This window comes from Talpa occidentalis, unplaced genomic scaffold, assembly GCF_014898055.3.
Source record: "Talpa occidentalis isolate TD23 unplaced genomic scaffold, MPIMG_talOcc4v2.1 talOcc4.16, whole genome shotgun sequence".
In the NCBI taxonomy this organism is placed as follows: domain Eukaryota; kingdom Metazoa; phylum Chordata; class Mammalia; order Eulipotyphla; family Talpidae; genus Talpa; species Talpa occidentalis.
Window position 1 is genome coordinate 79,318,585 of NW_023601653.1, and position 27,284 is coordinate 79,345,868.

General features: G+C 53.4%; 2 protein-coding genes across 26 annotated transcripts in view; one reads left to right on the plus strand and one right to left on the minus strand.

Moving 5' to 3' along the window:
- Positions 1-11,517, plus strand: part of PCBP2 (poly(rC) binding protein 2) — a 24,714-nt gene extending 13,197 nt beyond the window's left edge. For 15 of the 23 annotated variants that reach the window (XM_054696669.1, XM_054696661.1, XM_054696650.1 and 12 more), the window contains 4 exons: positions 381-419; positions 1,350-1,405; positions 2,297-2,466; positions 5,073-8,117. In XM_054696669.1, coding sequence (XP_054552644.1) covers positions 381-419; positions 1,350-1,405; positions 2,297-2,466; positions 5,073-5,424 — 617 coding nt within the window. In that variant the 3' untranslated portion in view covers positions 5,425-8,117. The other 8 variants (XM_054696667.1, XM_054696672.1, XM_054696664.1 and 5 more) reach the window with 4 other exon arrangements.
- Positions 7,328-26,062, minus strand: MAP3K12 (mitogen-activated protein kinase kinase kinase 12). Of its 3 annotated transcripts, none has more exons than XM_054696640.1 (15): positions 25,968-26,062; positions 22,827-23,008; positions 16,028-16,503; positions 15,537-15,720; positions 15,172-15,363; positions 14,428-14,586; positions 14,129-14,287; positions 13,321-13,429; positions 12,968-13,077; positions 12,456-12,572; positions 12,200-12,337; positions 11,394-12,015; positions 11,191-11,261; positions 10,830-11,103; positions 7,328-10,450 (listed from the first exon to the last, which is right to left on the minus strand). In XM_054696640.1, the coding sequence occupies exons 3-15, from the start codon at positions 16,470-16,472 to the stop codon at positions 10,355-10,357; spliced, it is 2,676 nt and encodes an 891-aa protein (XP_054552615.1). In that variant the 5' UTR covers positions 16,473-16,503; positions 22,827-23,008; positions 25,968-26,062; the 3' UTR covers positions 7,328-10,354. The 3 variants fall into 3 exon arrangements, with proteins under 3 accessions (XP_054552615.1, XP_054552616.1, XP_037370746.1); XM_054696641.1 differs by lacking the exon at positions 25,968-26,062 and having other exon boundaries at positions 16,028-16,236; positions 16,336-16,503; positions 22,827-25,724; XM_037514849.2 differs by lacking the exon at positions 22,827-23,008.
- Between the last annotated feature and the right edge of the window lie 1,222 nt (positions 26,063-27,284).

Below are 27,284 nucleotides of genomic sequence, written 5' to 3' on the forward strand. Positions count from 1 at the left end.
TCTATGGCTAAACCGAAGGAGGTAAAGTGTTTGTTAACGTGGTTTTCATTTGGGGTGAGTTATTCTGAAGAAAAAAAAAAAAGGCCCTTGGAAGGTTTGGGGTGAGGTCTGGGGATGCTTGTCAGGCAAAGGGTAGGCTGATATTTCTTCTTACTCATCCTCACTGCTGCCCTTTTGATCTGATCAGCACCCCCTTTCTCTCCACCACCCATTCACAGACCTGGGTAGAGACAATCCATTTGTGCCAAATTGTGTAGTGTAATTTTTATTTGTTTTTGTTTTGTTTTGGTTTTTTGGGCTTTTTTTTCTGTATAAGGAATAACTTGTCCGATAGGGCTAGGATGAGACCACCAAACTCATTTTCACTTGTATCTTAACAGGCATTGAATCCAGCTCTCCAGAGGTGAAAGGCTATTGGGGTAATGATTAAAAAAAAAAAATCTGTAGTATTCTACTGTTATATTAATAAATTGGTGGGAGTCTTGTTTCACTGCCCATGAACCATACCATCAACATGCACATGGCAGAAAGATGCTGAGAGAGCAAAGGGGTGGGCCTGGTGCCCCTTTGAGGGCCCCTTGATGGATCTGGCCAACCCCCTTCTAAAAATGTTGAGTTTAGTAGCTGCAGTTGAGAGCCAGGACTAGCTTTGAGAGTTAGCCAGCTCGACCTGGTTAGGCCAGGTGTCATCATAGACGGGTATGGGTGTTTGCTGATCAGATTTTTTTTTTCCTTTTTCTTTGAAAATAAAAACCAGGACAAATTATTGAGCAAAAGACAGGGAATAAAGCTGGAGAAATAAACTCCCCTCACCTGCCATTTTATTCTCTGACCTTCAAGAATAGGTGTTAGGATGGGGAGGGGGAGGAGTGTTAATCTGATACAAGTATATTTAAAGCATCTGTGCATGTGTGCCAAAAGTCTATGGTACCCAGTAACAGGCATGATATTGGCACTGGTGCTAGTGAGCATCAGGTGAGGTGAAATTGGAACACAACAACAGGAAATCCCAAGCAGAAAAGGGGTAGAAATACAGAGGATTTGGTTAGATTTTGGTCCTGTTTGAGGATTCCACATTCCCTTGCCCCTTCCATTCCCTTACACCCTAATAGGCTGGGCTTTGCAGGAAATGGCATGAAATCAGCTCTTCTGAGTGTACAGAAGAACCTTTCCAGCATTATTTCTACACCCCTCTCCCCTCTTTCCACCTTGGAGGCTTCCAAGTTAGTGGTGAATCCCAACAGCCAATGCTGGGTTTCCAGTTTTGTTTCCTTCTGTTAAGTTAATGTGCAATCAGTGGAGATTGGTATGCTGTGTGTTGAACTTTCTTGCTCTCTTCTGTCTTTTAGCAGGTTTGGATGCATCTGCTCAGACTACTTCTCATGAACTCACCATTCCAAACGATGTAAGTGTGCTTAGTTGGCTTGCATGGGGTGAAAATAAGAATATTAAGGATAGAGATCTCTTGAGTAGTTTTGTGCTGCTCTTAGGCTGCTGTAGGGAAAAGAAAGTGGGTATTTTTAGATACAAATTAAAAATGTAGTATCTAAAAAGTACATGGGGTCTGAATAAAAACTGATGGAGAAAACTTTTAAAACTAATTTGCTGGGGTAGCAGGAGGCAGGATGAACTTCTGTGTCTCAAGTTCTTGTGGAATCCAAAGTCTTATCCTTAAGGCAGTGGTCATTAGATGGTAGTCTGTGCTGTCCAGCATGGTAGACATTAACCATGTGTGACTACTTAAACCAATGATAATGAAGTTAATTTGTCAGTCACATTAGCCACACTTCAAACATTTAATGATCATGTTATTAGCATGTGGAATATTGGGCAGTGCAAATGTAGACTGATTTATTGCTTCTTAAGCAAAAGCTTAAGAAATTGGAATTTCTGTCATTATAGTAAAGTGTTAGTCATGGCAGGCTCAGTTTATGCAACTCTGTTGCCAAGAACCAAAGGTATTTTTAACTTTATCTCTAACCATTTTAAGTAGGTTTTTTATTATCTTGACTCTGCTTTATCTCATCTTTGGAGTTAATACTCTGAGGAAATTCTCCTGGGAGTCTGCTCAGAGTTGACTGGCCAGCGGTAGTGGTCAGAAAAGAATGGGGCAAGAGTTGACATAATCTGACTCAGGTTTTTCAGTCAGGAGTATGTGAGCGTGTGGAATGTGCATAGTAGTTTCTATTGCCAATTTTTGGACCCAAACTATGGAAAGCTGGGAAGGGGTGGGATAGAATTTTCATGCCATGCCGTTCTGTAATTTGGTGTGCCTTGTTGTTTTTCTCCCTTTAAGTTGATTGGCTGCATAATCGGGCGTCAAGGCGCCAAAATCAATGAGATCCGTCAGATGTCTGGGGCGCAGATCAAAATTGCGAACCCAGTGGAAGGATCTACTGATAGGCAGGTTACCATCACTGGATCTGCTGCCAGCATTAGCCTGGCTCAATATCTAATCAATGTCAGGTAAGGGTTCCCTCCTCTTATTGGTGATTACCAGTAAAAGTAATATGCGTGTCGGGGTAAGCGCTGATATATTAGTAAACGTGAGTTTGTTTGAGGGGTGGGGATGAGATAGATGGTTGGGGATTGCAAGAAAGGGAGGGGTTAACTGTAGCCCTTACTTCTTCCTTCCATAGTATAGCTGAGAAATTAACCAGATGGTAATATTTTTGCATGGGGTGGAGGGGGTGGTGTGGGGAGAATAGAATGTTTGCTTTTGACATAATGTGATTTGGGGATTGGAAAGGAAGGAATGTATCTTCACTTGTAGGGCAGTGCTCTGGCTTAGAGCTCCCATACATACGTAGAACCAAATATATTGGGTTGTCAGAAAAGTCATGATGTATTTTTCCTGTTTTTCAAGCAAAAAAATGTGTCATGGCTTTCCTGACAACCCAGTCAGTAGTGGTCTTGCTATACATGTTAATACAAATCAGTATTCTTTATCTGGCTGGGTTTAGGTCATATAGTTCTCACCTTTAATTGAAGTAAGAATAATGACAAGGCAGTTCTTGTGGGTAGCCATTTATTGTGAAAACATCCATTTTCCTCAAATGGCAAATGTGTTCCATTGTTCAAAGCTTGTAGGAAAGAGGAGGCACAAGTATCGGAAAATGCCTAGTGTGTTTTCTTTCTTTCTTTGCCCCGCCATCACATCCTTCGGTAACTTCCTGAGGTTTTAAGAATTTCTCTATCCCAGCTTAATTAATGTTACCATTCCCACGATTGTAATAGGGTGGGTCACTTTCTAACGGGCATCCTATAAGGCATTTATATTTCTTGCTTTCTCAGCGCATGTGGTTAAGTCACATTCTTTATTGCTAATATTTTAAGCCAGTGTTAGTCTATTTCCAAAGGGCCTTAGCTGTCTTATGTAGATACTAGCCAAGTCATCATTTACTTATGTCATACTGTCTGGTTTCTCTTGTGGATAGAAATTTCGTTTTTTTGGATCTACGGAAAGGGAAAGGAATTCATAGGTATCATAAATATGATGTCTCTGTTGTGCTCATGCTGACTGTGTTTATATTATGGTCTTACATCCTGATTAAGAACTGTAAGTTCTGCAATAGAAGTTCTGATTTTTGTCTTAAGTCTTGCATGTCTTGAGGTATCTAGTTTATGTAGAAAAGACTTTGCTCTGTTTAGATCTGCTTTTCTCCCTAGGAATAAGAGGTTAGTAGCTACAAAGAACATCTGGTTTTTAATGTTCACAATGGAATGGTGGTAACCTTTGCACAGAGACTGTTTATCTTTGTGTTTCTTATTGGGGTAGGGGTGTTAAAATTTCAAGAATCATCTTCTTGGAAGCTGGAAATTGTGTTTTTCTCCTTGAATACCCTTGCCCTGAGTATTGTCAGAGCGTGTAAATGGGGCCTGCTCACCCGGTCCCTTTATTTAGGTCCGTGACAGGCACCTTAGTTTTCCTGATTGAGTCACTCTTTCCAGGGTCATCCTTATTGAATGATTGGCTATTCAGGATCATCCTGTTGAGTAAAACCGTCCACGCTAGGGATTTGGGTCAAAATTTCATTTAATACCAAAGCAAGGACCGTGCATGAATAAAGCTTCCTCTTCGTTTTGTCACCTAGGCCTAGCTTGAGTGCAGAAGGCAAACTGATGTTATTAATACTAGGTAAGAAGGATTTCTGTCTTTCTGTTGTAGCTGATTCTGGCAGTCTGAATCTTTATGGATTGCAGATGTCCTGAGATATAGGTAAACAACACGGAACCTCCTACCATTGTGGGCTAGGTGGTTCAGACATTCTTCAGTGAGCGGTTCTGACTTAGACACATGCAGACATGAGGAGCTGCAAGTTACTGCTGTTATTTGCAACTTATTTTAGAAGTGGTAATTTCACTCTCTTAAACATGGTTGTTTCTCTGCAGTGCTTGATTTTTTCTTTTCCAGCTTCCTAAGGTCTGTTATAGAAGGAAGGTCAGTCAAAAACAAAGAACTTACTATTCTCACTGCCACCTTTCCTTTCACCAGACACGAAACTTCCCTAGTTCTTATCTACATTTCTGTTCTCAGCATTTTTCTTTGAAGTGAGTGACCTACTTTGGTCTTTTGCCTCTTTCCATCTTAATATATTGGTTAGTTTGTTCTGGAGAAGGAAGTAAGCTGAGCAAAATGTCTTTTTAATTCTGTGATTAACATTCCAAAGTTTCACAAGTGACTTGTGAGTAAAACATTTCTCCTTATTTGGAAATTGATGAATACTCTTCCTTGCTACCTGAAATCATTCCTCATTTCTGGGCTGGATCCGTGTGTGAGCTATACATATGGAAGCTTGTGCTCTGAAATGTCTTTCCTCAGTCTATCAGCTTTTTCTTCGTAACAGTGTGAGGTAGTGCTGTGGAATGGAATCTGGCAGAGCCTACATTTATGGAGGGTGGGACACAGACCAGAGAGAGACACATTATCACTAGTTGGTATTAGATCTTCCTAATTGCAACCAGAGGCACTTACTGAGAACTGAAGCGGTTTTGTCCTGTACTTTTTCCCTTTTGTGGTCTTCCCGTCCACCCACCCTTTTTTTTTTTGTTCCTTTTTTCCTCTGTTACAGTTTAGAAAACGCTAAACCCTCCTCCCAGGCAGCCTCCGTCACGATCCCTGATCACCTCAGCATCAACCTCTCTCAACCCTCCACCCCTTCTTCTTCTTCTTCCTCCTCCACCACCACCCCCTCGCTCGCCACAGCGGGGACCTCCGACGCACCCTCCAGCCTCCCCAACCCTCTTCCGACCGCCCCTTGTGTCTCCAGTCTGCTTGGCATGAAACCCATCCCTCTCCTGGCTCTAAATGTTGTGTCTGCTGCTAAGGGTACCGGGGCTTCAGCTGCCACCACCACCACCTCTGCCGTGCCATGTGTAACTAACAAACTGAAAGGCGAGAAACAAAGATTCTCTCCCTACTGATTGCGTATCTTGAGGCACTCACTCAAGTATTTCTTGGTTCATTTTGTTTTCCTTTGTTAACATTGGTGAGAACCAACAATTGTGAGCTTGTGACCATTTCCTTTTTACTATTTTGGGGGATAACAGGGTGGGGGTGGGGTCAATGGTAAACCCGTGTTTAGGTTTAGGCCATTTCAGCAGAGTGCCTGTTCAGAGTCTGGCCTGTTGAATTCTTTATCTAGAGCCGCAGTTCTTGCTCTTCTTCCTCGTTGTTACTTTTTTGTAGCTTTATTCTGCCTTGCAATATAAAAATGTGTTAGGCGCTGTGTTAATGAATAAAAGCTTCTTCGTTAACTTTTTCTTAATTATTTAATGGTTATCAGCAGGCCTTCTTGGCCAGATTTGTGTTTCTAGCTGTAATAAAGTTGCCACAGTAAGAACCTTAGTTGACTGTGTGCTGTGGAGGGTGAAAGGGTGGGAACTTGTGATTTGTGGCTGTTCGACTAGGAAGTCTGTAAAACTGACGCGGGCGTTTTTGTACCGATTAATTTTGTTGTCCTTGGTCATTATTCCCCACAAAGGGAGATGGGCCTCTGGCCTGCTAAATTCTGACTGAGGGGTGTGCGGAATCGGCAAGAAGCTTCTTTAGTGTGAACAACAGTTTCTGATTTCTCAGATCCCTTACCTTGTCCGCAGCCGCAGGGAACAAGGCTCTCCATCCGAGGCTTGTTTCCTCTGGAGAGTGGTTGCTCTGAAGATCTTTTAATAGGGCGTGCACACACAGAAATTACTTCTTTCCCAAACTGGAGGAGTGAGGTGGGAAAGTCTAATAAAGTTTTCTAGCTTCTGTCTGCGTTCCTCTGCATTAGCATGCCCTCTCTCTGGGACACTGCGCAATCTGTGACACCCAAGTGTGACAAAGAATTCTGTCCATCCCATACTGACCCATATAACTTGACCGAGTAAGTCCCTTGACCTTTCTGGGCCCTGCCATTCTGTCCTCACCCACCCTGTCATGGGAAGAGCATTTTAAACTTGGATTTGGAAGGAAACCTTTATAATAAACTAAATCGTAAAGCCACTCATTCATTAGTTTTAGTTTAAAAAGAACTTCAATTTGCAGATCACATGAATGACTAGTCAGGACTGACAAGTTGTGCTTTAGTTATGCTCAAGTGTACTTAATAGCCCCGAACTCTTACTCCTTTTTCCTTAGCTCAAGATCTCTCAGTTCTCTCTCCACAAGAGTAAAAATGCTTTAGCTGTAATGACAGAAGGCTGCTGGGAGTGTTTTAGTTAGGCGGAGTGCATAGTACCAGATTAATGAAAGTGTAGTGTTCTCACTAGGCCATTGGGGAACAAGTGTAGAGTCTTTTTTTTTCTTGATAACCTTTTCCCATATCCCTTTGGGGTTTTTGTGTGTGTGGATGTGCACGCATGCATGCACGCACGTACACGCACATGTTAATTGCTCATGAGTATTGAAGTATATATTATCATGATGTTGTGGCCCTTAATCCCAGACTGGGCCTATGAATTAGTGTTACTGTCTCAAGTCTGACTGAATGGCTAGAGGGGCCACTTGTCATTGTCCACATGGGATTTTTCCTGTTAGTTGCTCCTTTATCATGTTATGTGGTCCAGTCTCCTTTTTAGTAAACTTTCTGTATAGTTAGGACTTACTTAGTCTTGCGGATAACTATCTCCCCCCGTCCCTCCCCAGCGACCTGGTTTTTATTTTATCTAGTTCTTAATTTGAAGCTTTCTTAACCTAATGAGTACTTCCTAAAGGATTGCTGGGAAGGAATCCAGATATTTAAGGGGCCCGACTGCCACCAGCAGCTCTAAAGATATCGGTTAGATTTTTAAGAGCTTATAGCTCCCCCGTGTGGTCCTTCTGTCCTATTGTCCTTAATAAAATATTTTTGGTTGGGTTTTCCCTTCTTGCCCCTTCTGCCCTCTTACCCCACCATCAGTCCCTACGTGGGTTCTATAAATTCTGGACAGTTCTTTTTGATACCGCAGTGCTACCAGACCTCCTTACATAAACTTTTTATATTTTAAGGCCCTAGCTCTACGCTGTTTCTGCCAGCGCCATGAATGTTCAGTTCCCACTGAATTCTTCCATTCAGGGCCCATTGTTTATGTTGCCCTCTATCAGTCTCGATTTTGAAGTTAACAAGATTCTGCACTATTTAAGAACTTCCTCTTCTGGGGTGAAAAAAACAAACAAACAAAAAACATTGCACTTGAAAGTCACTGGTTGGAGGACTCATTTTCCTGACCATAGTGCCCCCTCCCGTTTTCTGGCTTTGCATTGAAATTGAAACGGTATCATTCATGCTCTTGGCTTAAAAACAACAGATTATGTCCGTGAACTACGAACGTGTTTATGAAATAACTTGAAACTGAGTCTTCTACATTTATTTCTGTTCAAAATGGAGACTGTCTTATGGATAGCTCTTCTCAGTGAAGCGGGCTGAATGCTTAAAATACCTTTCCTTCAAAGCCCCAAATAGATTCTAGAACCTCAAACGCTCTGTTATCTATTATAGTCAGGTATGTTGGAGGGAGGGGTTGGATTAATAATAGATACCAGAGATAGGGGGTTTTAGTCTTAAAAACTAGGGTGAGTGAAATTCTTGAGTATAGTTTTTATAATTGTTAGAGCAGTGATTTTTAAACATCCCTTAGCATTTAAAAACGATTGTCTCTTAACAGTGATAGCCTTCAGTTGATAACAGAGACCCAGACTATCGTAGAGGTGTCCGTGGCGCTGTCTTAGCAGTAGCCTCGTGGTGTGGTTTCCAGAGGTTTCCCAAACTGCTTTTTCCATCAGTAGCTTGGGAGGAGCTAACATAAGCTCAGAGGTAAAGAAATAATGCTTCTGTGTATTGGGACCCTGTAAGAGGAGACTTCAATGTATGACATTTTCAGGACGTGTTTAATACCTCCCACCGAGATTTCAAGGTATAGTTTGAGACACACACCAATCAGGTCTAAGTAACCAAGGTCCTGTTTCCTTTAGTTCTGAGGTAATTGGCCTGGGGAAACTTGGATTACAGCGGTTAAAGGATCATGCTACTCGTTTAATCCAAGAAATCGTAAAATGTATCCATTGACACCGAGTCACTGATTATATATTCTCCTTCATATTTCACCAGCCTGGTGGAAAGTTTGGAAGTTAGGTGCAGCTGGCCACTCAGAAAACTAATGTTGAGTTCTTTTTTGTTACAGGCTTTCCTCGGAGACGGGTGGCATGGGGAGCAGCTAGAACAATACAGATTCATCCATAATCCCTTTCTGCTGTTCACCACCACTCATGATCCATCTGTGTAGTTTCTGAACAGTCAGCGATTCCAGGTTTTAAATAGTTTGTAAATTTTCAGTTTCTACACACTTTATCATCCACTCATGATTTTTTAATTAAAGCGTTTTAATTCCTTTCTCTGTTCAGCTGTTACTGCTGAGATGCTGAGATCCATATTTAGTTTTATAAGCTTTTCTCTGGTTTTTTGTTTTTTTGGGTTTTGTTGTTTTTTGGCTCATGAATTTTTTTTTTTTGTTTGTCATGGAAATGTAAGAGTGGAATATTAATACATTTCAGTTTAGTTCTGTAATGTCAGGAATTTTTCAAAAAAAATTAAAAGATGGACTGGAGCTTTTTCTTTGTGAATAGAAACTGGATGCCACAGTGATTCATGTGGGTTTTATTCCTTTGTCTTGCTGTTACTTTTGCAACTTTTATCCCTCAAAGGACATGGCCCCTGCTTGGGTTTTGAATATAAGCCTTTATTCCAGCTAAGATGTTTTCTTTTGTTTTACCTCTCCATCTTTTTTTTTTTTGGTCCCTTGATCCTATTTTCTCTCCTGCCTGTATTACAGTGACCTCTAGTAGCTTTAGCAAGCTCACTGCTGTTGATCGGCGGGCGGCAGGGGACATATATTTTTCTAGAACTCAGTCTTCAGCGGTTAGGCAAGCCTTTTCCAGATGGGCTTGGGGCACATGCTTATACATGAAGGTGGTTGAGTGTACATCTGACTGGGGTTCAGGTTGCTGGGGATGTCTCCCCCTTGTCCAAGTTAAAAACTTATTTATCTTTCCACACAGTAGGAGTTAGGTATTTTAGGATCTTCTACTAAAATTCTTTATAAAGATGTACCTGCTTCAGCATATGCCGATAACTTTAGATGATTGGAGGTTTAAGTGATCTTCATTTAGTTAGAAAAGCGTATTTTCCAAAGCCCTTACAGTATTTGGAGCCCAGCGCTCCTTATTCAGCATGTGTGCTATGCCCATCCCTTCACCAAGAAAACCCTCAACAGCTGGGCCTGCATGGAGTGGTTATATTTCAAGATTTTTCATGGGGTTACAACATGACAGTCCCCACCCCAATCAGGCACCAGGGTAAAAGCAGGAACTTCTACCCCAGTTCTTCAGCCTGAGCCATCACACATGCTTTCATAATCTCCTAACCTCCCCTTAGGCCCTAAGCCAGGGCTTGGGCAGAGAAATGGAGCGACAAAGAAATGAGTTACATTGCCACCTGAGAAACCTCAGCAGCGCGGAGGACCCAGCCATAGCCTCCCTCCTCCCAAGTGCAAAATGTGTAAACAGTAAACAAAACAAAAAAGTGCAGTCTAAGTGGCTCCCTTTCCTGCTCCCCCCCGGGTTTTGAGGGAAGCGTCTAGAACATAGCCAACCACTCGCTGAACATTATGGGATGAAGCAGGAAGGGGCCAGTTTGCCCTTACCCACAATTCTGGGGCAGTACGTACCCTTCATTTCCACAGCTGCCAGTGTCTAGTTTTATCAGGTGAGTTGATCAGGGGTCGGTCTCCACCGGGCCTAGTTTAAGGCTGGGCCTGCCCCGTCTTTCTCTGTTAATTATGTGGCGCATATATATTATTTATATAAATATTTCTCTATGTACAGGAACAAGAGGGGCTTTCATGGAGGGAGGGAGGCCGGGCGCTGCAAGGTTTCACCACTGTTGATGTCCAGTTCAGTGCTGTCACAGTCTGAGTCCTCAGAATTGCGAGGGCCCTGCGAGGAAGAGGAGGTACAGTGAGCTGCGGGACCCAGCGTCACCAATAGAATAGATGACTTTCTAGTAAACAGTGTGCGGACTTTACAGCTTCCAGACTTCATTGCTCAGGCTATTTTCCCAAGGCAGCAGACTCCTCCCTGATGGCAATTCAGAGCTACCAGCCAAGCGACCCTGCTTCCCCCCTGAAGTAGTAGGAACTCGTACATGGGCCTTTCAGGTTCCACCACCTGGATTATTGGCTTTTTGCTCCAGGAGACGGTGTGCTCAATGACGTGAAGCTTGCATCATTACTTATCTTTCCGGCCTCCGCATCTGTCTCCCCAGTGTCTCAAGTGGTGGACCCTAACACCTGCTGGCTTCCGTGGATTGACTCACCTGCTCTCCTCTGAGTAGGTCCTGGTGTGGGAGAGGCAAGGAGCAGGGTTCATGACCAGGGATCACTTCTGAAGCAGGAGGATCTAGTGGGATTTCTGAGCCCTGGGAGCACATGTCATCAGATCGCTCATCGGGCCGCTCATCAGTGTTGGTACTGCCCACCTCGGGCGTACCACTGGGGGAAGGCTCACTGGCTGTGCCTTCTTCCCCATCGGATGGGTTCTCTGAGCTGAAGGTAGATAGTGACTGGCGCATGTTCAGGCCCTGAGGCCACCTGATGTTGGAGAGACAGAACATGCTAGAGCTTGACTCTGCCCTTGGTAGCCCAGCGAGCCACTGCCTCCTGTATCCCGGCACTCACCTCTGGCTTGGTGCCAGCTCCACTTCACTGTCCACCTCTCCTTCCTCTTCCTCCGATGAGATGCCACGTTTCTGCAGGAGGGACGAGTAGATTGGTCAAGAGGGAAGGAAGGGGTCATTGGGGATCCAGGAGAAAGGAGTTACGGGTTTGATCCCAGGGACTACGACAAAGGGCTCGGGCTCAGGAACACATCCACACTTTACCTGGCTTCTGGTGACAGCGGCCCTGTACAGCAGCGCGGCCGGGGTCAAGTGCTGGGACCCAGCCCGGCTTCCCCGTCCCGCTGACCCTTCCCTTGCAGTTCCCAGCAGCCCTGCACCGTCACCAGGCCCCACTGGCGGAGGTGGCTCCCCTTTGGCTCCCCCGGGTGAATCCGGGCTGGTTGAGCCAGGTGCTGAGCCCTCACTTGGAGGCGTGTCGCCCCGAGCTGGAGGTGGTGAACCAGGATCTCCAGCTCCCCCTGTGGCGCCCCTGCTCCGGGCTCCCAGTGCTGCTGACAGCAGATCTGGGGACGACGACGACATCTTCCGCAGCAGGAGATCGTGGTGGAGCCCGCGGAGGGCTGGAGGGCAAGCCTCCCAGGCTGAGGGTCCCCCTCCTAGCCCCCCGGGGCTTCCTGGTTCCCCAGGTTCATGGGGTGGCACAGCTGCACGAAGCCCAGGCAGGTCCCCACAGCTGCCCTTGGCGCTGGCCTTGCGGTGACGCGTCTTGCCACGACGACTCCGTCCTGGTGATGGGGGCCCCTTAGGACACCCAGGTAGCCCCACACCACTCAGGGCAGCGTCTAGTTTAGGCAGCAGAGACTCTGTCTTGAGGATATCTGGCCTGGCGGGAACAGCGGTGGAAGTTGGAGGTTAACACGTGTATCAGTTTGGGCGGTACAAGCAGCTGCTTCTACGACCTTCCATCTAAGTATCTTCCTGGCATCCTCGACCTCCCGCCCCGCCTGCTTCTCCAGCATCCCCCCTTGCCATTTTCCAACCCCAGCATCTGTGAGCTCTGGTCCCACCTTTTGCTGTGGGGTGACAGCTTCTGTGGGACATTCCTCTTTTTAATGAGCTTCTCCATTGTGTTCCCATGCAGGAGGCCTCGGGAAGGGTGTGACTTCAGCAGACCTGGGCATCTCCGCTCTAAAGCTTGTTCCCTCCTAAAGACAGACACCTCAGTTTGGCATGTGACCAGGAAGGGGGACCCAGACTCAGTAGACTGAGCCAGGCAGCTCTGTGAAGACTTGGGATCTGATCCATGAGCTCCCGTGTGGTTACCTGAGCAGCTCCCGCTCTTTCAGCTCCAGTTGTAACATGAGGGCGTTAAGTTCCATGTACAGGTTGTTCGCTCTCTCCAGCTTCCGCTCGTAGTGCTCCCTGATGTCCAAGGCATGTCTAAAACGAGCACAAGGGTTCCTGAGGTGAGCTGGGTCCTAACCGAAGCCTGCCTCTAGGAACTGGTCCGCAGGCCCCGCTGTCAATAGAAACGCTTTCCGGGGCCTCCCTGGTGGCGCAAGGGGTTAAGCACAGCTCTGTGAAGCTGTCTTCAGCCGCTGCAGCACAAGTTCCGTCTCGGCCAGGGGGCTACCCACATGGCGCAGCAGACCTCTCCTGTCTCCCTGCAGCTCCCCTCAGCAGTGTGTCTCAGTTCATCCGCCTGTTCTGTTCCCCACTGTCTCTGGTGAATCCTCTCACCCCCGCACCTCTAGCCTACACCCCAGTTCTTACATGCATAAATAAATAAAAATAAATCTTAAAAAAAAACAACCTTCCCAATCCCAGGCACAAACCTGAGCTCCTCCCTCCTCCGCATCACCAGCTCCTCCTCTAGGCGGTGCAGGCAGGTCCCTTCTGACTTGATTTTTTCAAAGTGCAGCTTTACCTCTTCGCGCCACTCTGCCTGGGGTGGAGAGACAGTGAGGGCTGAGGGCTGGCCCACTTCACCCGGCAGGCCTGACGTCTGCAGGCGCCCGCACCAGCTCACGTGTGTGGGTGTGAAAAGGAGCGGGGCACAGGGTTGACGGAAAGGGGGGGGTCTAATCTGTTCCGTCCCAGTCAACACTGCACGAGCCTCCCCTCAAAGGGCATCACCTCTCTGCAAAGAGAGGGAGCTGGGGTGGTCATTTTCCTACCCACAGCCCACCTGGGACTTAAAGTAAGTCTCCTGGGGTGTGGAGAGCACGTCCGCTGAGGCGATGTCCAGATGCAGCAGGATCTGTCGAAACGACGGACGGTTTCGTGGTTTGCTGTTCCTGGAGGGAAGGGAGTTGGGGGAGAAAGTCGGCAGCCTCAGGAGGGCCCAGGAAGGAGCTGGAGCACCTTTGCCCAGTGTCCCCGAGAGCCCAATGCCAGAATGTACCCTGGTGCCAAAAGAATTCACTGGCCAACTCTTCTCAAAGCCCTCCACTCAGGAAACTTAATCCTGTCTTTGCCCAAAACGTTCTTTCTGCATAACACCATTGAAAGCAACACCTTGAGAAATGTTCAATGAAAGACAAGTCTTCAACCCTCCTTCAAGATCTCAGTTCTAGAGAGACTCCAGGGCCCTTATCCTCTCCTGCAGGCCAGAGGTGTGGGGGGTGAGAGGATTCACCAGAGACAGAGTGGGGAGCACAACAGGCGGAACTACTGAAACACACTGCTGAGGGGAGCAGCGGGGAGACAGGAGAGGTCTGCCGCCCTGTGGGTCGGCTCCCTGGCCGGGGACAGAGCTCGTGCTGCAGCGGCTGCTGACAGCTTCATAGTGCTGAGACTTAACCCCTGAGCCACCAGGGAGGCCCCCCTCTCCTGTATTTTAAGGGATTGAGTGCAATCCTGCTTGGCAATTACCCCTATTTCACACATAAGGTTGACAGGGGGCACCACTTCCCGGAAGTCACACGCAATCTCTGTCCGCACCCCTTCGCTTCCCAGGTGTGGCGGGCCATGCTTCCAGCCCAGGCCACCCTTACCAACACTGGCGAAGCAGGATTTTGAAGCCGTCAGGGCAGCTGGAGGGCACAGGCAGATGGAGACTGTTGCTTCCCACACCCCAGATGATGGCTGAGGAATCCACATCTTTGTAGGGGATCTCACCAGTCAGCAGTTCCCACAGCACCACACCAAAGGACCTGGGGATGAGAGGGCCCCTCACTGGGAAAGGCTCTCCTGAGGCCTTGACTGCTGCAGATCCGTGTTGCTCGCAGCCTCGGCAGCCCCCTCCCTCCCTGTCCGGCCACCTGCTATTCTCAGTCCTCAGCCTGGTCCTCACCAGATGTCGACCTTCTCAGACACAGGCTCATTGCGGATCACTTCGGGGGCCATCCAGGCCACTGTCCCTGCAAAGGACATCTTGGTGCTCTTGTCACTCAGCTCCTTGGAAGTGCCAAAATCGGAGATCTTCACCACATCGTCGTACGTGATGAGCATGCTGGTAAAGAGTGTAGTCAGCTGGGGTCCCGGCCCCGACATGCCTCACCTAGCTGCAGTAACTCTACTTTCTAGTTTACTAATATTTAAGATTTTATTTATTTATTTATTTTTGCATAGAAGATCTGGGGTGCAGGCCAGAGATGGGGGGGGGTGAGAGGATTCACTATAGAGACAGTGGGGAGCAGAACAGGTGCATCCCTGCTGAGGGATACACTGAGGATACACTGAGATACACTGCTGAGGGGAGCAGTGGGTGAGAGGTCTGCCGCACCATGTGGGCAGCTTCCTGTCTAGGGATCGAACTCAGGCTGCTGTGGAGGACCGTCAAGGTGTTAGCTCTATCACCTTGACCCCTAGGCCACCAGGGAGAGCCCCTCCCACCTTTCTATTTTAAATCATCTGGGATACCCAGAAGCAGGGTGTCCACCACAGCCCTTCCAAGATAAGAATGTCACTTGGAGAGGGTTTCTGAGACGGCCACAGGGCTTGGGCAGGGTCTGAAAGCATGGAGAGGGCCACAGGCTTGGGGTGGGTCTCTTAAGGTCATGCATGCCAGCTTCTCCCTGCTTGTTTGCTTACTTACTTGGGGGACTTGAGGTCTCGATGGATAATCTTGTGCAGATGCAGGTAGTTCATGCCACCAGCGATGCCCATGGACCAGTCAACCAGCAAGGAGGGGGTGACGGGCCGGCCGGCCCGCAGTACCTCATACAGCTGGCCCTGGGCGCAGAACTCCATGAGGATGCAGTAACAGGGAGCCTGGGTACACACGCCCCTGGGGAGCCAACACAGTGACATGAAGGCCCCGGCTAGCCTGGCCATCGCCCCATTCACCCTGAAGCCCCATCCCCACCCATGTCACTTGGGCGTCTGCTAGGAAGGGTGGGGTGGACCCCTGCTACCCAAGTGGGTCCCGGCCCTCAACGCAGCCCCTGCCCTGGACCTCACTTGAAGGTGATGATATTGGGGTGCTTCAGCTTTCGCAGGTGCTTGATGTCCGTCTCCTTCAGGTCCCGTACCTTCTTCACAGCTACCTCCTCCCCGTGAAAGCGCCCCAGGAACACAGCTCCCTGGGCCCCAGAGCCCACCCACTGCAGGTCCAGGATTTCCTCAAAGGGGACCTCCCAGAGGTCTGTGGAGAGGAAAAACAGTGGCACAAGGCTCAGCGGCGGCCATGTTCGGGCCTTTGTCGTAGCCAGGCAAAGAGCAATACTTGGCTCGGCCGAAATGACTCAGGGAGGGGGAGGCAGCACAGTAGTGAGAACAGGCCAGGAAGACTAGGTCTGAATGAAGGGGACGGAGACGCCTGGGGAGCCAGTGGCCGCTGGATAAGGGCCAGGGCTGGGCTCTGGGAAGTCATCAAGTGACAGGTAGGGCTGGTCATCAGATCTCTGACTTGGGGAGACAAGGGGAGGGCCCCCCATGAGCACACGACCTACCTTCCTGTTGCTGCTTGTGCTCCGTGGAGTAGGCTTTGCCAATCATGGTCCAGACAGGCCGCAGGCAGCCAAAGAGGCCTTCCAGGAAGCCGCTGCCGCTCTGGCACTGCAGTCGCACCTCATCTGCTCGAACTCTGGACGCCCGACTCTCAGGGGACCCAGCAGCTCCCCCCGGGCCCCCTGCATCCTGCTCATGCAGCTGCAGGACACTGTTGGCGAAAGGCTCAGGGGGCGGCTCTCCACCCGGGGAGGGGCTGGGCCCGCCCCCGCCCTGCCCGCCAAGAGGCACGACATCCCGCAGTACACACTGGGTAGGTGTCAGGTCCTTCTCGGGGGTGCAGTCAGAAGTGTCTGGGTCCAGCTTGCGCATGGACGCCTCACTGAGGGTAGACACGAAACCCCCAAAGGAAGGGGAGGGTGTGCGGGTCTCATGGAGGCAGGCCATGACCTCTGGGCCCTGGTGTGAGTGACGGACCCTGTGTGGAACAAGAGGGAGAGGCCGTCAGAGCCACAGGTGTGTCAGGTCAGGGTCCTCACGCCAGAGGCAGGGGCCCGAGCTGGGGAGTTGGGATCACAACATCCCTCCGGGAAACAAGACCGCGTCTCCCCCTCAGGAACGCATTCCCCCTCAGGAAACCCGATAGGCTTGGGCCTCGTAGGGTAAGGTAAAAAAGCATCAGTCTTTTCTGCCCTCCCGCCATTAGGATGGATGATAGATCCTTGCGGTCCTGAACGCATGCCTGATGGCGGCACCTGGAGCGGGGTGTGGGCCTATGGAGATGGGATTCACCTGGGCTGAGCCTGGGCTTTTAAAGTCGGCGTCCCGGGGGCGCCAGCAGAACCACGAGAGAGCAGAGAACAAGAGCACGAGAGAAGGCCGGAGAGCCCAGAAAGAGTGAAGACTTGCTGGGGGCCAAGAGGCCTGCCAGCCTCCCGGCCCCCAGCACCCCTGCCTGCCGTGTGCCTGGTAAATCCCAATAAAAGCCTGAAAAGCCACTGAGGGCTCCTAGGACTCCCTCCTCTACCCGTCGGCTCAAATCACAGAGAGCCTGCTCTGTGGCCTCCTGCCCCTACAGGCCTCCTCTCAGACATAAGTTTTCCTCACAAGTGCAGGGAACATACCTATCATCCTTCTCAGGTAGACGCAGGCAAACTGTGTCTCAAGCAAGTACTAATGGCACAAACTAATCCCTGAGACCTGTAAGATTCCCATAATTCATCTCTGCAGCACTCATTTCTTTCACCTGAGGCTCACAGCACGCAAGCCAAACAAGGGTCCCTCAGATGTATACCCTTGAGTCTCAACTGTAGGCACACAGGAGTGACACGCCTAAGCCTCTCAGAGCAACACAGCACAAGGGACACTGGCCGCACTCCATGCCAGCTCAGGTGCCATTCCTGGAGCTCCCACTCATGACCCCATGCATGACACAACCGAGGCCCTTCAGCAACACTGAACTCCAGTGAGGGGCTTATCCTGAGGCCCACTTAGAGCTCACACCTGGGCCTCCCTCCCGGGTGCTCGCAGGTACACATCTGAACGTCTTCAAGGTGAGTGAAGGTTGTGCACACAGCTCCACTATTGGCCCAGTAAATCAGGAAAGGCAGGCCCATTCAAGGGGGTGCAGACACTGTGTCAGGACAAGCTGCAGTCTACTGAGGCCTCCCGGGGGTCCAGCTGCTCCCCGGGGATCAGCTAGAGAAAGGCCTGCTTCCTCTCTTGCTCCAGGGCCCCACTCCCAGCTTCTCAAACTAAGACGCAGCTTTCCAGACAGTGGGGGTCCGTCCCAGTTCAGACCTGGGAGCTATTTATTTATTTTATATTCAAACGGGCAGGATTATTATAAAAAGGGGAGAGACGGGATGTCAGGGATGCTTGCACAGACACAAGTGGGCAGAAAGAGCTGCCCCTGAAAGAAAGAGGTTTGTTACAAGAGAGGCTGCGTAGTCCCAGGCGGGCAGCCTAGAGAGAGCTGCCTCAGTGCTTTGCCAAGGGAGAAGGTTGGCGAAGAGCAACACCTGCAGTCACAGGCCGGCAGGAGGGCTGCTGCTGGGTGCAATTTAAAAGCAACTGTTAAAAAAATCTGAATCCTGGGCCTCCCTGGTGGCGCAGGGGTTAAGTCTCAGCACTATCAAGCTATGGCCAGCCACTGCAGCAGGAGTTCGATCCCCAGGCAGGTAGGTGACCCACATGGTGCAGCAGACCTCTCCTGTCTCGCCTGCTGCTCCCCTCAGCCGTGTATTTTGTCAGTCTGCCTGTTCTGCTCCTCATTCTGTCTCTGGTGAATCCTCTCACCCCCCACAACTCTGGCTTACACCCCAATTCTTGAATGTATAAATAAATCTTTAAAAAAATTAAAATCTGAATCCTAGCTTTGCCCCTACCACTTCCACTTCCTGGCTGCTGTATTTGGTCCTCAATTTCTCCACCATACAAAGGGACAAACTAGCTGTCATCAGACACAGTGAACTCTTCAACCTGTGCCACACTTGACCAGAGTTTGACACCACACACCTCTGACCCACACCCTTGTTCTTTTTTCTTTCTTTTTTTTTTTTTAAAGATTAATTTACTTATACAAGAACTGGGGTACAGGTCAGAGGCACAGGAGGGTGAGAGAATTCACCAGAGACAGAGCGGAGAGCAGAACAGGCAGAAGGACCGAAGCACACTGCTGAGGGGAGCAGCGGGCGAGGCAGGAGAGGTCTGCCGCGCCATGTGAGATTCTCCCTGGCCGCCCGGGAATCGAACCCGCGCTGCAGAGGCTGTGGACAGATTCACAACGCAGCGCTCAACCCGCTGCGCCACTGGGGAGGCCCTCCTTTTTTTTAATAGTTAAAAATTTTTAAAGATTTATTTATTTATACAAGAACTGGGGTACAGGCCAGAGGTGCGGGGAGTGAGAGGATTCACCAGAGACAGAGTGGGGAGCAGAAGAGCGGATGTACGGAAATACACTGCTGAGGGGAGCAGCGGGCCAGACAGGAGAGGTCTGCTGCACCATGTGGGTCAGCATCCTGGCCAGGGATCAAACTCCTGCTGCAGTGGCTGGCAATAGCTTGATAGGGCTGAGACTTTAATCCCTGTGCCACCAGGGAGGCCCAGGATTCAGATTTTTTAACAGTTGCTTTTAAATGGTACCTAGCAGCAGCCTGGAATCTGCATATTTAATGAGCACCTCAGATACTTTTGAAAAGCTCTGACCCAATGCTGTTCTGTTTTCCTTGCTGTGGCCTCACACTGCCTTAATTCTAGTCTCATCAGTTGCCTCACCTGGCCCAGGACAGCTCCCTTTTAAATGGTCTCCAGGTTTTCCAGGGCTCCCACCCTGTTCCCCACTTCGCTTCTGAGAGGATCTATTTCTAAATCACAGAGGCCGGCATCCCTTCTTCAACTTTTTTTTTTTTTAAAGATTTATTTATTTTTATACAAGAGCTGGGGTACAGGCCAGAGGTGCGGGAGGGTGAGAGGATTCACCAGAGACAGAGCCGGGAACAGAACAGGCAGACTGACTGAAATCCACTGCTGAGGGGAGCAGCGGGCGAGACAGGCGAGGTCTGCTGCCCTATGTGGGATTCTCGCCGGCGCGCCGCGATGGAACCTGCACTGCAGAGGCTGCGGACAGCTTCACAGTGCTGCGCACAACCCGCTGTGCCACCGGGGAGGCCCCAGCATCCCTTCTTCTGCTTCAAACCCTTAGTAGCCCCAGTGACCTTGGTCCAGAGGCCTCACCTCAAAGTCCTGACCCCTCTCCAGCCTCCCTCCACACTGTTGGTCCTCAGGCCATGCAGCACTGAACCACACAGCACACTCGGTTAGGCTTCTGTGTCCCGGCACCTAACGACAACAGCTGACTCGAATGGAAAGCTCCAGATGGATGCTAACCCATGACAGGTGCCTTCGCTCATTTAGTCCTCAACACAAACTCTAAGGTAGGTATTCTCAAGCCCAGAGTAAGCTTGAAAGAGGCTCAATGGGGCCTCCCTGGTGGCGCAGGGCGTAAAGTCTCAGCACGATGAAGCTAGCCGCAGCCAGGAGCTACCCACATGGCGCAGCAGACCTCTCCTGTCTCCCTGCTGCTCCCCTCAGCCATGTATTTCAGTAGATCTGCCTGTTCTGTTCCCCACTCTGTCTCTGGTGAATCCTCTCACCCCCACCCCTCTGGCCTGTACCCCAGTACTTGTGTGCATAAGAAATCTTTAAAAAAACGAGGCTCAACTCTGTGCACCCCCCTCTTCCCCAAGGCCTACCAGGAAAGCTCTCCTCAATCCCCATTTCTTCTCCAAGCCTCATGCACCCAGCCCCTAGGTCCACCTCCCGCTCCCCCTCCAAGCTGCTGTCCCTTCTGGGCCGCCAGAGCTCATGCGCCTCCTCCCTCGTGGCTCCCGCTATGCTGGGTGCGGCGTGACCGGCCTCTGGCCCCTGACAGCCGGGACTCCCGGAGAGCGATGACTTCACTCGGGATCCCAAGGCTGGGGCAGCGGGAGGGTGCTCAGGAAGGGGAGCCCGCCGCTCCCCGGCGAGGGTGTCTAAGGCCCGCGCGAGCTCGGCTCCCCCACGCCCCAGAACCACCGCGCAGGAGGGTCGCCACTGGCCCCTTAAAATTCCTGAGAACACTGCGCTCGGAGGGCTGAAATCCCAGCGAACCCCCAAAACAGCTGCGCCGCGGCCAGAGGCTGGACGACACCGCCGTGCAAACGGGGCAAACAGCCCTCGCGGGGGCCCGCGCCCCGGGAGCCCCTGCGGACCCCGAGGGCTCTAGCCGGCGCCCCCCGCACCGGGCTTTCGGCCGGATCGCCGAGCAGGGCGGCCGCGGGCCCCGCGGGCCAGGAGGGGCGGCGGCTTCGGGGCGCCCGGCCCGCCCGGTGCCCGCGAGGCCGGGGCGGGGGGGGTCGTGCCCAGCACCCCGCCCTCCCGACTTCGCTCCGGCCGTCGCGCGGCGGGGCCCCGGCGAGGGGGGGGTCTGCGCGGGGCGGGGCGGGGCCGCGGCGGGCGGTGGGGAGCGCCGGGCGCTGCGGCGTAACCATGACGACGGGGCCCCAGGCGGCGCGTGAAGTCACCGCGCCCAGATTAGCCCGCGGTCACGTGGGGGGCGGGGCTGGCCGGGCCCCGCCCCTGACCCCGGCTGGCCTCGTGCTGGCGGCCCCGGCCCCGGCCCGCGAGGCGCGACCCGCGGCGGCCCTGGGGCTCCCCGCCCGCGCGCAGACAGCCCGGCTGGCCCTGGGCAGGCCGCGCCGAGCGGGCGTGGGCGGGAGACGCGGCGAGACGGAACCGGGCGGCGCGGCGGGAATCGCCCGAGTCAGACCCGACGAGGCTGGATGGAAGAACCGGAGGACACGGCGGGGAGACGGGCCCGAACGCGCGGCCCGCGGCGCCTCCCGCCCGGTCCGCTGTCGGCGAGCGGAGCTCCGCGGGGGCGCCACACCCAGCTTTTTAAGAGAATCTTTCGGGCTTCACCTGCCGGTTGGCAGCTGGGAGGCTCTGCCCAGGGAGGCGGCTCTTCGCCCGGCCTCGCTCCAGCTTCCCCAGGGGCCCCGTATCCAGGGCCAGCGCTGAGGCGAGAGAAGCCATTTCACCTGCTTGTCGCGCCGGGCAGCGAAGTAGCTGCAGGAGCAGGAGCAGGGATGGCGCTCAGGGGAGGGAGGGGCTCTGCCAGCTCGAGCGCCCTCCACCCTGCTGGGAAGCTCAGGACAACTCTTCTAGAGTGACCTGAATGCTCGGGGCAGAGTCCGTCCCCAGGGAGCTGGAGTACCCTGGAGAGTCCTCTCTCCCCGCAGCCCCCTCCTTTATCTCTGGCCTGCCAGCTGTGTCCTACTGCCCCAGCTGGCCTTGGCGCCAGGGTTTTGGGGGCTGTCATGGTTAGGAGCCCCTGGCCCAGACGTTTGTCATCCTGGGGGAGGGGCGCTGTCTCCCGGGCCATCAATTATGCAGGGCATGGGGGAAGGGCAGGGACTTGGCAGGTGGGGTGGATGTCACAGTCACTCAGTCAGCCACACTTCCCCAGTGTTTACTTTGTGTAGAACTCTGCCCTAGCTAGAGTGAGGGGACAGGGGAGCCCCTCGGCTTCACATCTTCCACAGAACTTGTTCTTGGACACCCTGGGGGAACTGAGTGCCCTTCTGGAGCCTGCAGGGGTGGAGCAGCGGTAGGGAATCCCCCACCTCACTCCTGCCATTCTCCTGCCGAGATGCTAGAGGCCTGTGAATTGTCTCTAGCTCCCTCCTAACAGTGGAACCTCAGTGCCAAGCTGCTGGCCTGGCTGTCTTGGTCAGCTGAGAGGCCAGGCTCTCTACTTCATGGGGTCTCACACTCAGCGTTTGCTGGCCTTGGACCCCATTTTGAACTGAGGCAAAAGGGGAAGCTTCCTTTTCTCCCCGAGTGGGAGTGGGAAGGAAGGTCCTTACAGGGAAGGACACCAGGGCTTTGGGGCGCCAACTCCAGCTCTGCAGACGCTGGACTCTTGAGCGGATCAAGGATGCTCTGCCCCATCATGCTCATGCCTCCCGCACTTGCTTTTGTGTTGCTTCTCACAGGATCTAGGGCCCTGGCCCCAGGGTTGTCCCATCAGCTGGAAGGGACCACAGCTCTTGTCAGTGTGCTCTCAGGGGGAAACAGTTCTCCTGGGAACCTGGAGAAAACCGGAGATCACCCTAAATCCAGGCACCCAGCCTCACAGAGGTCAAGCCCCAGGGCCCTTGGGCACCACTCCCTCTTACTCTGGCCGAGTGGGGGAGAGGGCAACAGCACTGTTTAGGGAAAAAGAGCCAACTTTGGATTTGGGGAGATCAGAGCTAGCACCTCGGTGTGGGACGAGTTAGTTTTTGGAATGCAGCCTCTGTCAGACTCCAGCTCAATCTCGGCTCGCGGCGGGGTAGGTGAGCCACAGGGAAGCCCGAGCACAGTGCTTGGCTTCTGGCTTTGTCCTCCAGGTTGGCCGGACAGTGGGTCTTTGTGGATTCTGGAGAGGCCGTCTCTTCCACCTGACCAGAAAAAGGGGAAACTGGGGCTCCGACCTTCTACTTCCCAAGGACAAATCTTAATTTCAGGTTCCAGTGGAACCAGGTCACAAGGACAGTCCTTCCTCTATCAGGTCTGGCTTCCCTCTACAGACCCGCTATTCCACCTCCTCTGGACTGAGGGGAAGGCCTAACTCCCTGCACCCCACCTTTACCCCCTGGCCAATACGGCCTGGGATCACCCTTTAGCCCTCCGTTCCCATTAAGGTCTAGGGGGAGAGAAGCAATGTACTGTGGGTGACAAGAGTTCTTCCTGCTTGGAGCTTATATGGACCTAGAAGCTCAGCCCATAACAAAGAGCTCCTGAGCTGGACGTGCATTTAAAACCTAGAAGGAATTGTGGGTATTTTTATTTTCTTCTTGTGGCTTAACTATATTTTACAATATTTGTGCGATGACTTTGAATTGCTTTTAAAATAAGAAAGCAATCTATCTTAAATAGAAAAAGATGAAATAAAAATTATGGAGCGCCTAGCCATTCCTGCCACCTGGCTCGGGAACACTATACCGTGGAGGAGGGTGGTGGCCTCCGAATCCGAGGTGTGTCAAGGTCCTGCCTCTCTGTTCCTGCCCTGTTGGGCAACCCCGATTATGACTTCCTAGCAAACCTCAGTCTTTTCCTCTCCAGATGGCCGGTGGTATTATGTCACCCAGCGGCAATGCAGTATAGACGAGGTGGATCAGAGCAAGGGCCCTGGGGCAGACAGACCTGGGTTCATCCTAAGTTTGGGGACGGGGGCTAGGAGAACGGGTAAAGGCGTCAACTGTAAGGTGCTAGGTAGAAACTGGGCTTTTGGTGATGACGTGCTGCAGCGGGTACGGATGTGAAAGGATAACACTGTTCTGACGTTTACAGAATGTTATAAACCAGTTTCCGCAATTAAAGTTCCTTTAAAAGTCCTAAGTTTTTTTTGCCACACACGGATTTTCCTTATTCTGAACAGATCACTTAACTTTTTAAAGTTTCTACTGTAGAGATGCTCACACCAGCTAACTCGCAGGCCTGTTGGGGACCTTACTGAGATAATCCAGACACAGTTCCCGGCCCAGGACTGAGGACGCGGGAAGCTTCTCACAAGCATTAGCCGTGTGGAAAGTGCAGAATAAGTAGTAGTTTGTTTTTTTTATAAATGTGATCCCCTTCCTTCTTTATCCTCCTCAGAGGCAGTAGGGAGGGCACGGGTGGAGGCAGTGAACATACACGAGGGGCGCAAAAAAGGGCAGAGAAAGAAACCAAAGGCACGGGCTGGTGATCCTGGGGGCTCTCTCTGGGGTAGCGCGCCTGCCTCCTCCTCTCCTGCTCCCCTCACACATGGCCCAGGCCTCTGGGAGCAAATGAAGCAGGACGACCAATCTCTGCGTCCAACCCCTCACGAAGCCGAAGCCCCTATGTGCCCAGCTGGCATCATCTCAACACAATCCCCCTTCGGCCCCAGCAGGGGCTCCCAGAGGGCTGACTCCCAGACCTTTTTCTCCCAGACCCTGGCAGGACAAGCTGGGAATGCACACGGTCAGCCATTGGGCGACTCTGGGGTAGAGGGACTAGAATTTAGGATCCTCTTACTGGCAAAACTTGATGCCCACATCGCCACCTCCAGGGGGAGGACTAAGAAACAGCACTTGGTATTTAGAGGGGCCCTGCCATCTTCAGCTGTAAGGACACGCAGGAAGTCCCGAGCCACTCTCTTCCTTAAACTTCTTGCCTCCTCTGGGTTGGTTATTTAGTTGTGTTTTCACATGTGCTGGAGTTGGGGTGTCACACTGTCGGCCCTCCCAGCGGCACCTCAGTCTCCCCTGTGAGTGATGGCTGAGGGGCAGATGCCTTTCTCCACCCTTGAGCATAAAACGGGTGAGGACAGGCCTTAAAGCTCAGAGGACCCTCAGCCACAGGAAGGCCCAGGGTACACCTGGACGGACCCTTCCTCCCTAAATCCCTTCCACTCACCTTCCCCTTCGGGCTCTCTGACGTAAAGTCGGAGCTCACAGAACCAGAGTCCACCCCGCGAGTTGAAAGGGAAGTGGTGTTTCTAGAGGTGTATGCTGGGAGGACTCTGGGTCAGGACAGACCTCCTCTTTGAGGGCCTCTCCACCCAATAGGGAGCAGGTAAAGGAGTTCAATTCTGAGGCAGAATTATTTCCTCCCACTGTCTATGGAGCCTCTGAGCCGTTCTCTCTCCCCTCAGCCAAGGCCATGGTTATCTCAATTCTGCAGAAAGGATTCCTGCTTATTTTTTAAGGCAAGGAATTCAAGGGGTGTGTGGAGAAAAGAGGGGAGGTTCTGGAAGGGCCTGGGCTGGGGAGCGGGGAAGGAGGACCAGAGGGGATGGAGAGAAAGGGAGAAAGCCACCTCCGAATGGGGGAGGGGAGGATGCAACAGCTGGATGGAGCGGAGAATGCCACAGCTGGAGGAGATCAGGGGCATCGGCGCGCAGGGGAGCATCACCTGGGCATCCGGAGACAGCCGCGCTCAGCCCAGGATGCTCAGGTGCAGCCTGCTAAGTGCTGGGGGAGGAAGGAGGACGGCGGTGCGCCGGGCCTTGCCTTTGCTTTCCTCCCCGAAAGGGCCAACTCTCACCTCCGGGAGACCCAGCGCGAGGCTGAGCGGGCGGAGAGGATGTTCTCTTCCCGCTGTCCTTCCCGTCAGGCTCCCCAGCATCCCTCCGCCCGCAGCCCTCACGGTCCTTCCAGCCCCCAGGCCCCCCGCCTCCAAGCCGGGCCGCCGCAGCCCTCCTCCGCTCCCCGCCTGCCCATCCCCGCGGGCGTCGGGTCCAGGTCCCCAGCTCCTGCATCCCTGCGGCCTCGGCATCCCCGCGCCGCCCGCCCCCGCCCGCCGCCTCGGCCTCGCGACCCTCGCGCGGCACGCGGACCCCAGGACCCGGGCCCCTCCGGGCCCCCACCCCCCACGACTCGGCCCGGCTCTCACCTCGGGGGCTCCGCGGCCGCAGCACAAAAGGCGGCGCTGCAGCAGCTCGGCTCCGGATGCTGCTCCCGCCTCCTCCTCCTCCTCCTGCCGCCTCCCCCCGCTGCCCTCGGCCGGACCCGGGCGCTGTCGCGGGCGAGGCTCGTGCGGGGTCCTGGCGCTCGGGCGGCGGCCCCGGCCTCCTCCCCCCACCCCCCTCCCGACCCCGGCCAGGCCCCGCTCGGCTCGCACTCCCGCTCCTCCCCGGGCCCCCGCCCCCGGCCCCCCGGGACGGACACGCCCTGAGCGGAGGCTGCTGCGCCGGAGCCGCCGGCCTCTTAAAGGAGCCCGCAGCCGCCCGCGCGCCGGCCCGGGCCGGCCTCCCCGCGGCGGGGCGCGAGCCTCACGGCCCCGGCCCGCTCGGAATGCCCGAGCCCGGCGGGCCCGTCCCCCCGCGCGGCTCCAGGGGCCGCCCTCGCCCGCCGCCGCCCCCGGCCCCCGCCCGGCCTCGTGCGCCCGATGACCCGTCGTCGCGCCGAGGCCCCGGCCGCCCCGGCGCGGGGAGGGACCCCCGTCCCGCCGCGTTCCCTAAGCCACGCGCGCTCGCGCCTGTCCCGAAGGTCACGGGCTCACGGGGGCCGCGGGCGCGGGCCCGGCCGGGAGGGGCGGGCCTCGGGGGCTGGCGGGGGGGGGGGTCTGGCTCGGGGCCGCTCAGCCTCGAGGGGCGGAGGGGACCTGCTCGCGGCCCTTCGGCCGAGGCCCACGGTGGAGGCGGGGACGTCCACGCGCCTCGTCCCCGTCCCGCCCCCGACGGCCCGGGCCGTCCCGAAGGGGCCCGAGGCGAGCAGGAGCCCCGAGGGCTGCGCGGCGGAGTGAAGGGGCGGGGGCGGAAGGACACCTAGGAAGGGGCCACTTCTCTGAGGCCGGGGCGCGACGGCCGGGCCTCGGGCCAGGGCTCGAGGGCAGCTGTCACCGACGGCCGCCAGGTGCGCCCGCCCCGGGAGGGCCGAGCCGGGGCCCGACGGCGGCCTCGCCCCTGGACCAATCACGACCTCTCCCCGTCAGGGGGCGGGGCCAGGGCGGACCCACTCCCCGCTGTCCCCGCCCCTCTGGATGAAGCAATCAATCGCAAGCCCCCTAGAGCAGCTGAGCACGGTGGGGACGAGCCAATCACGGCCCACAGCGCCCCGCGCATGCGTGACCCTGCCCATTCAGCTGCGACAAAGCCGGCGCGCGAGCTCTTGGGTGTTGCAGTTTTCTCGGAATTCGGAGCGCTGTCCCCCTCCCCCCACACACCTGTCCCGGGCTCGAGGCCGCCCTCACTGTCCCGCCCCCAGCCGC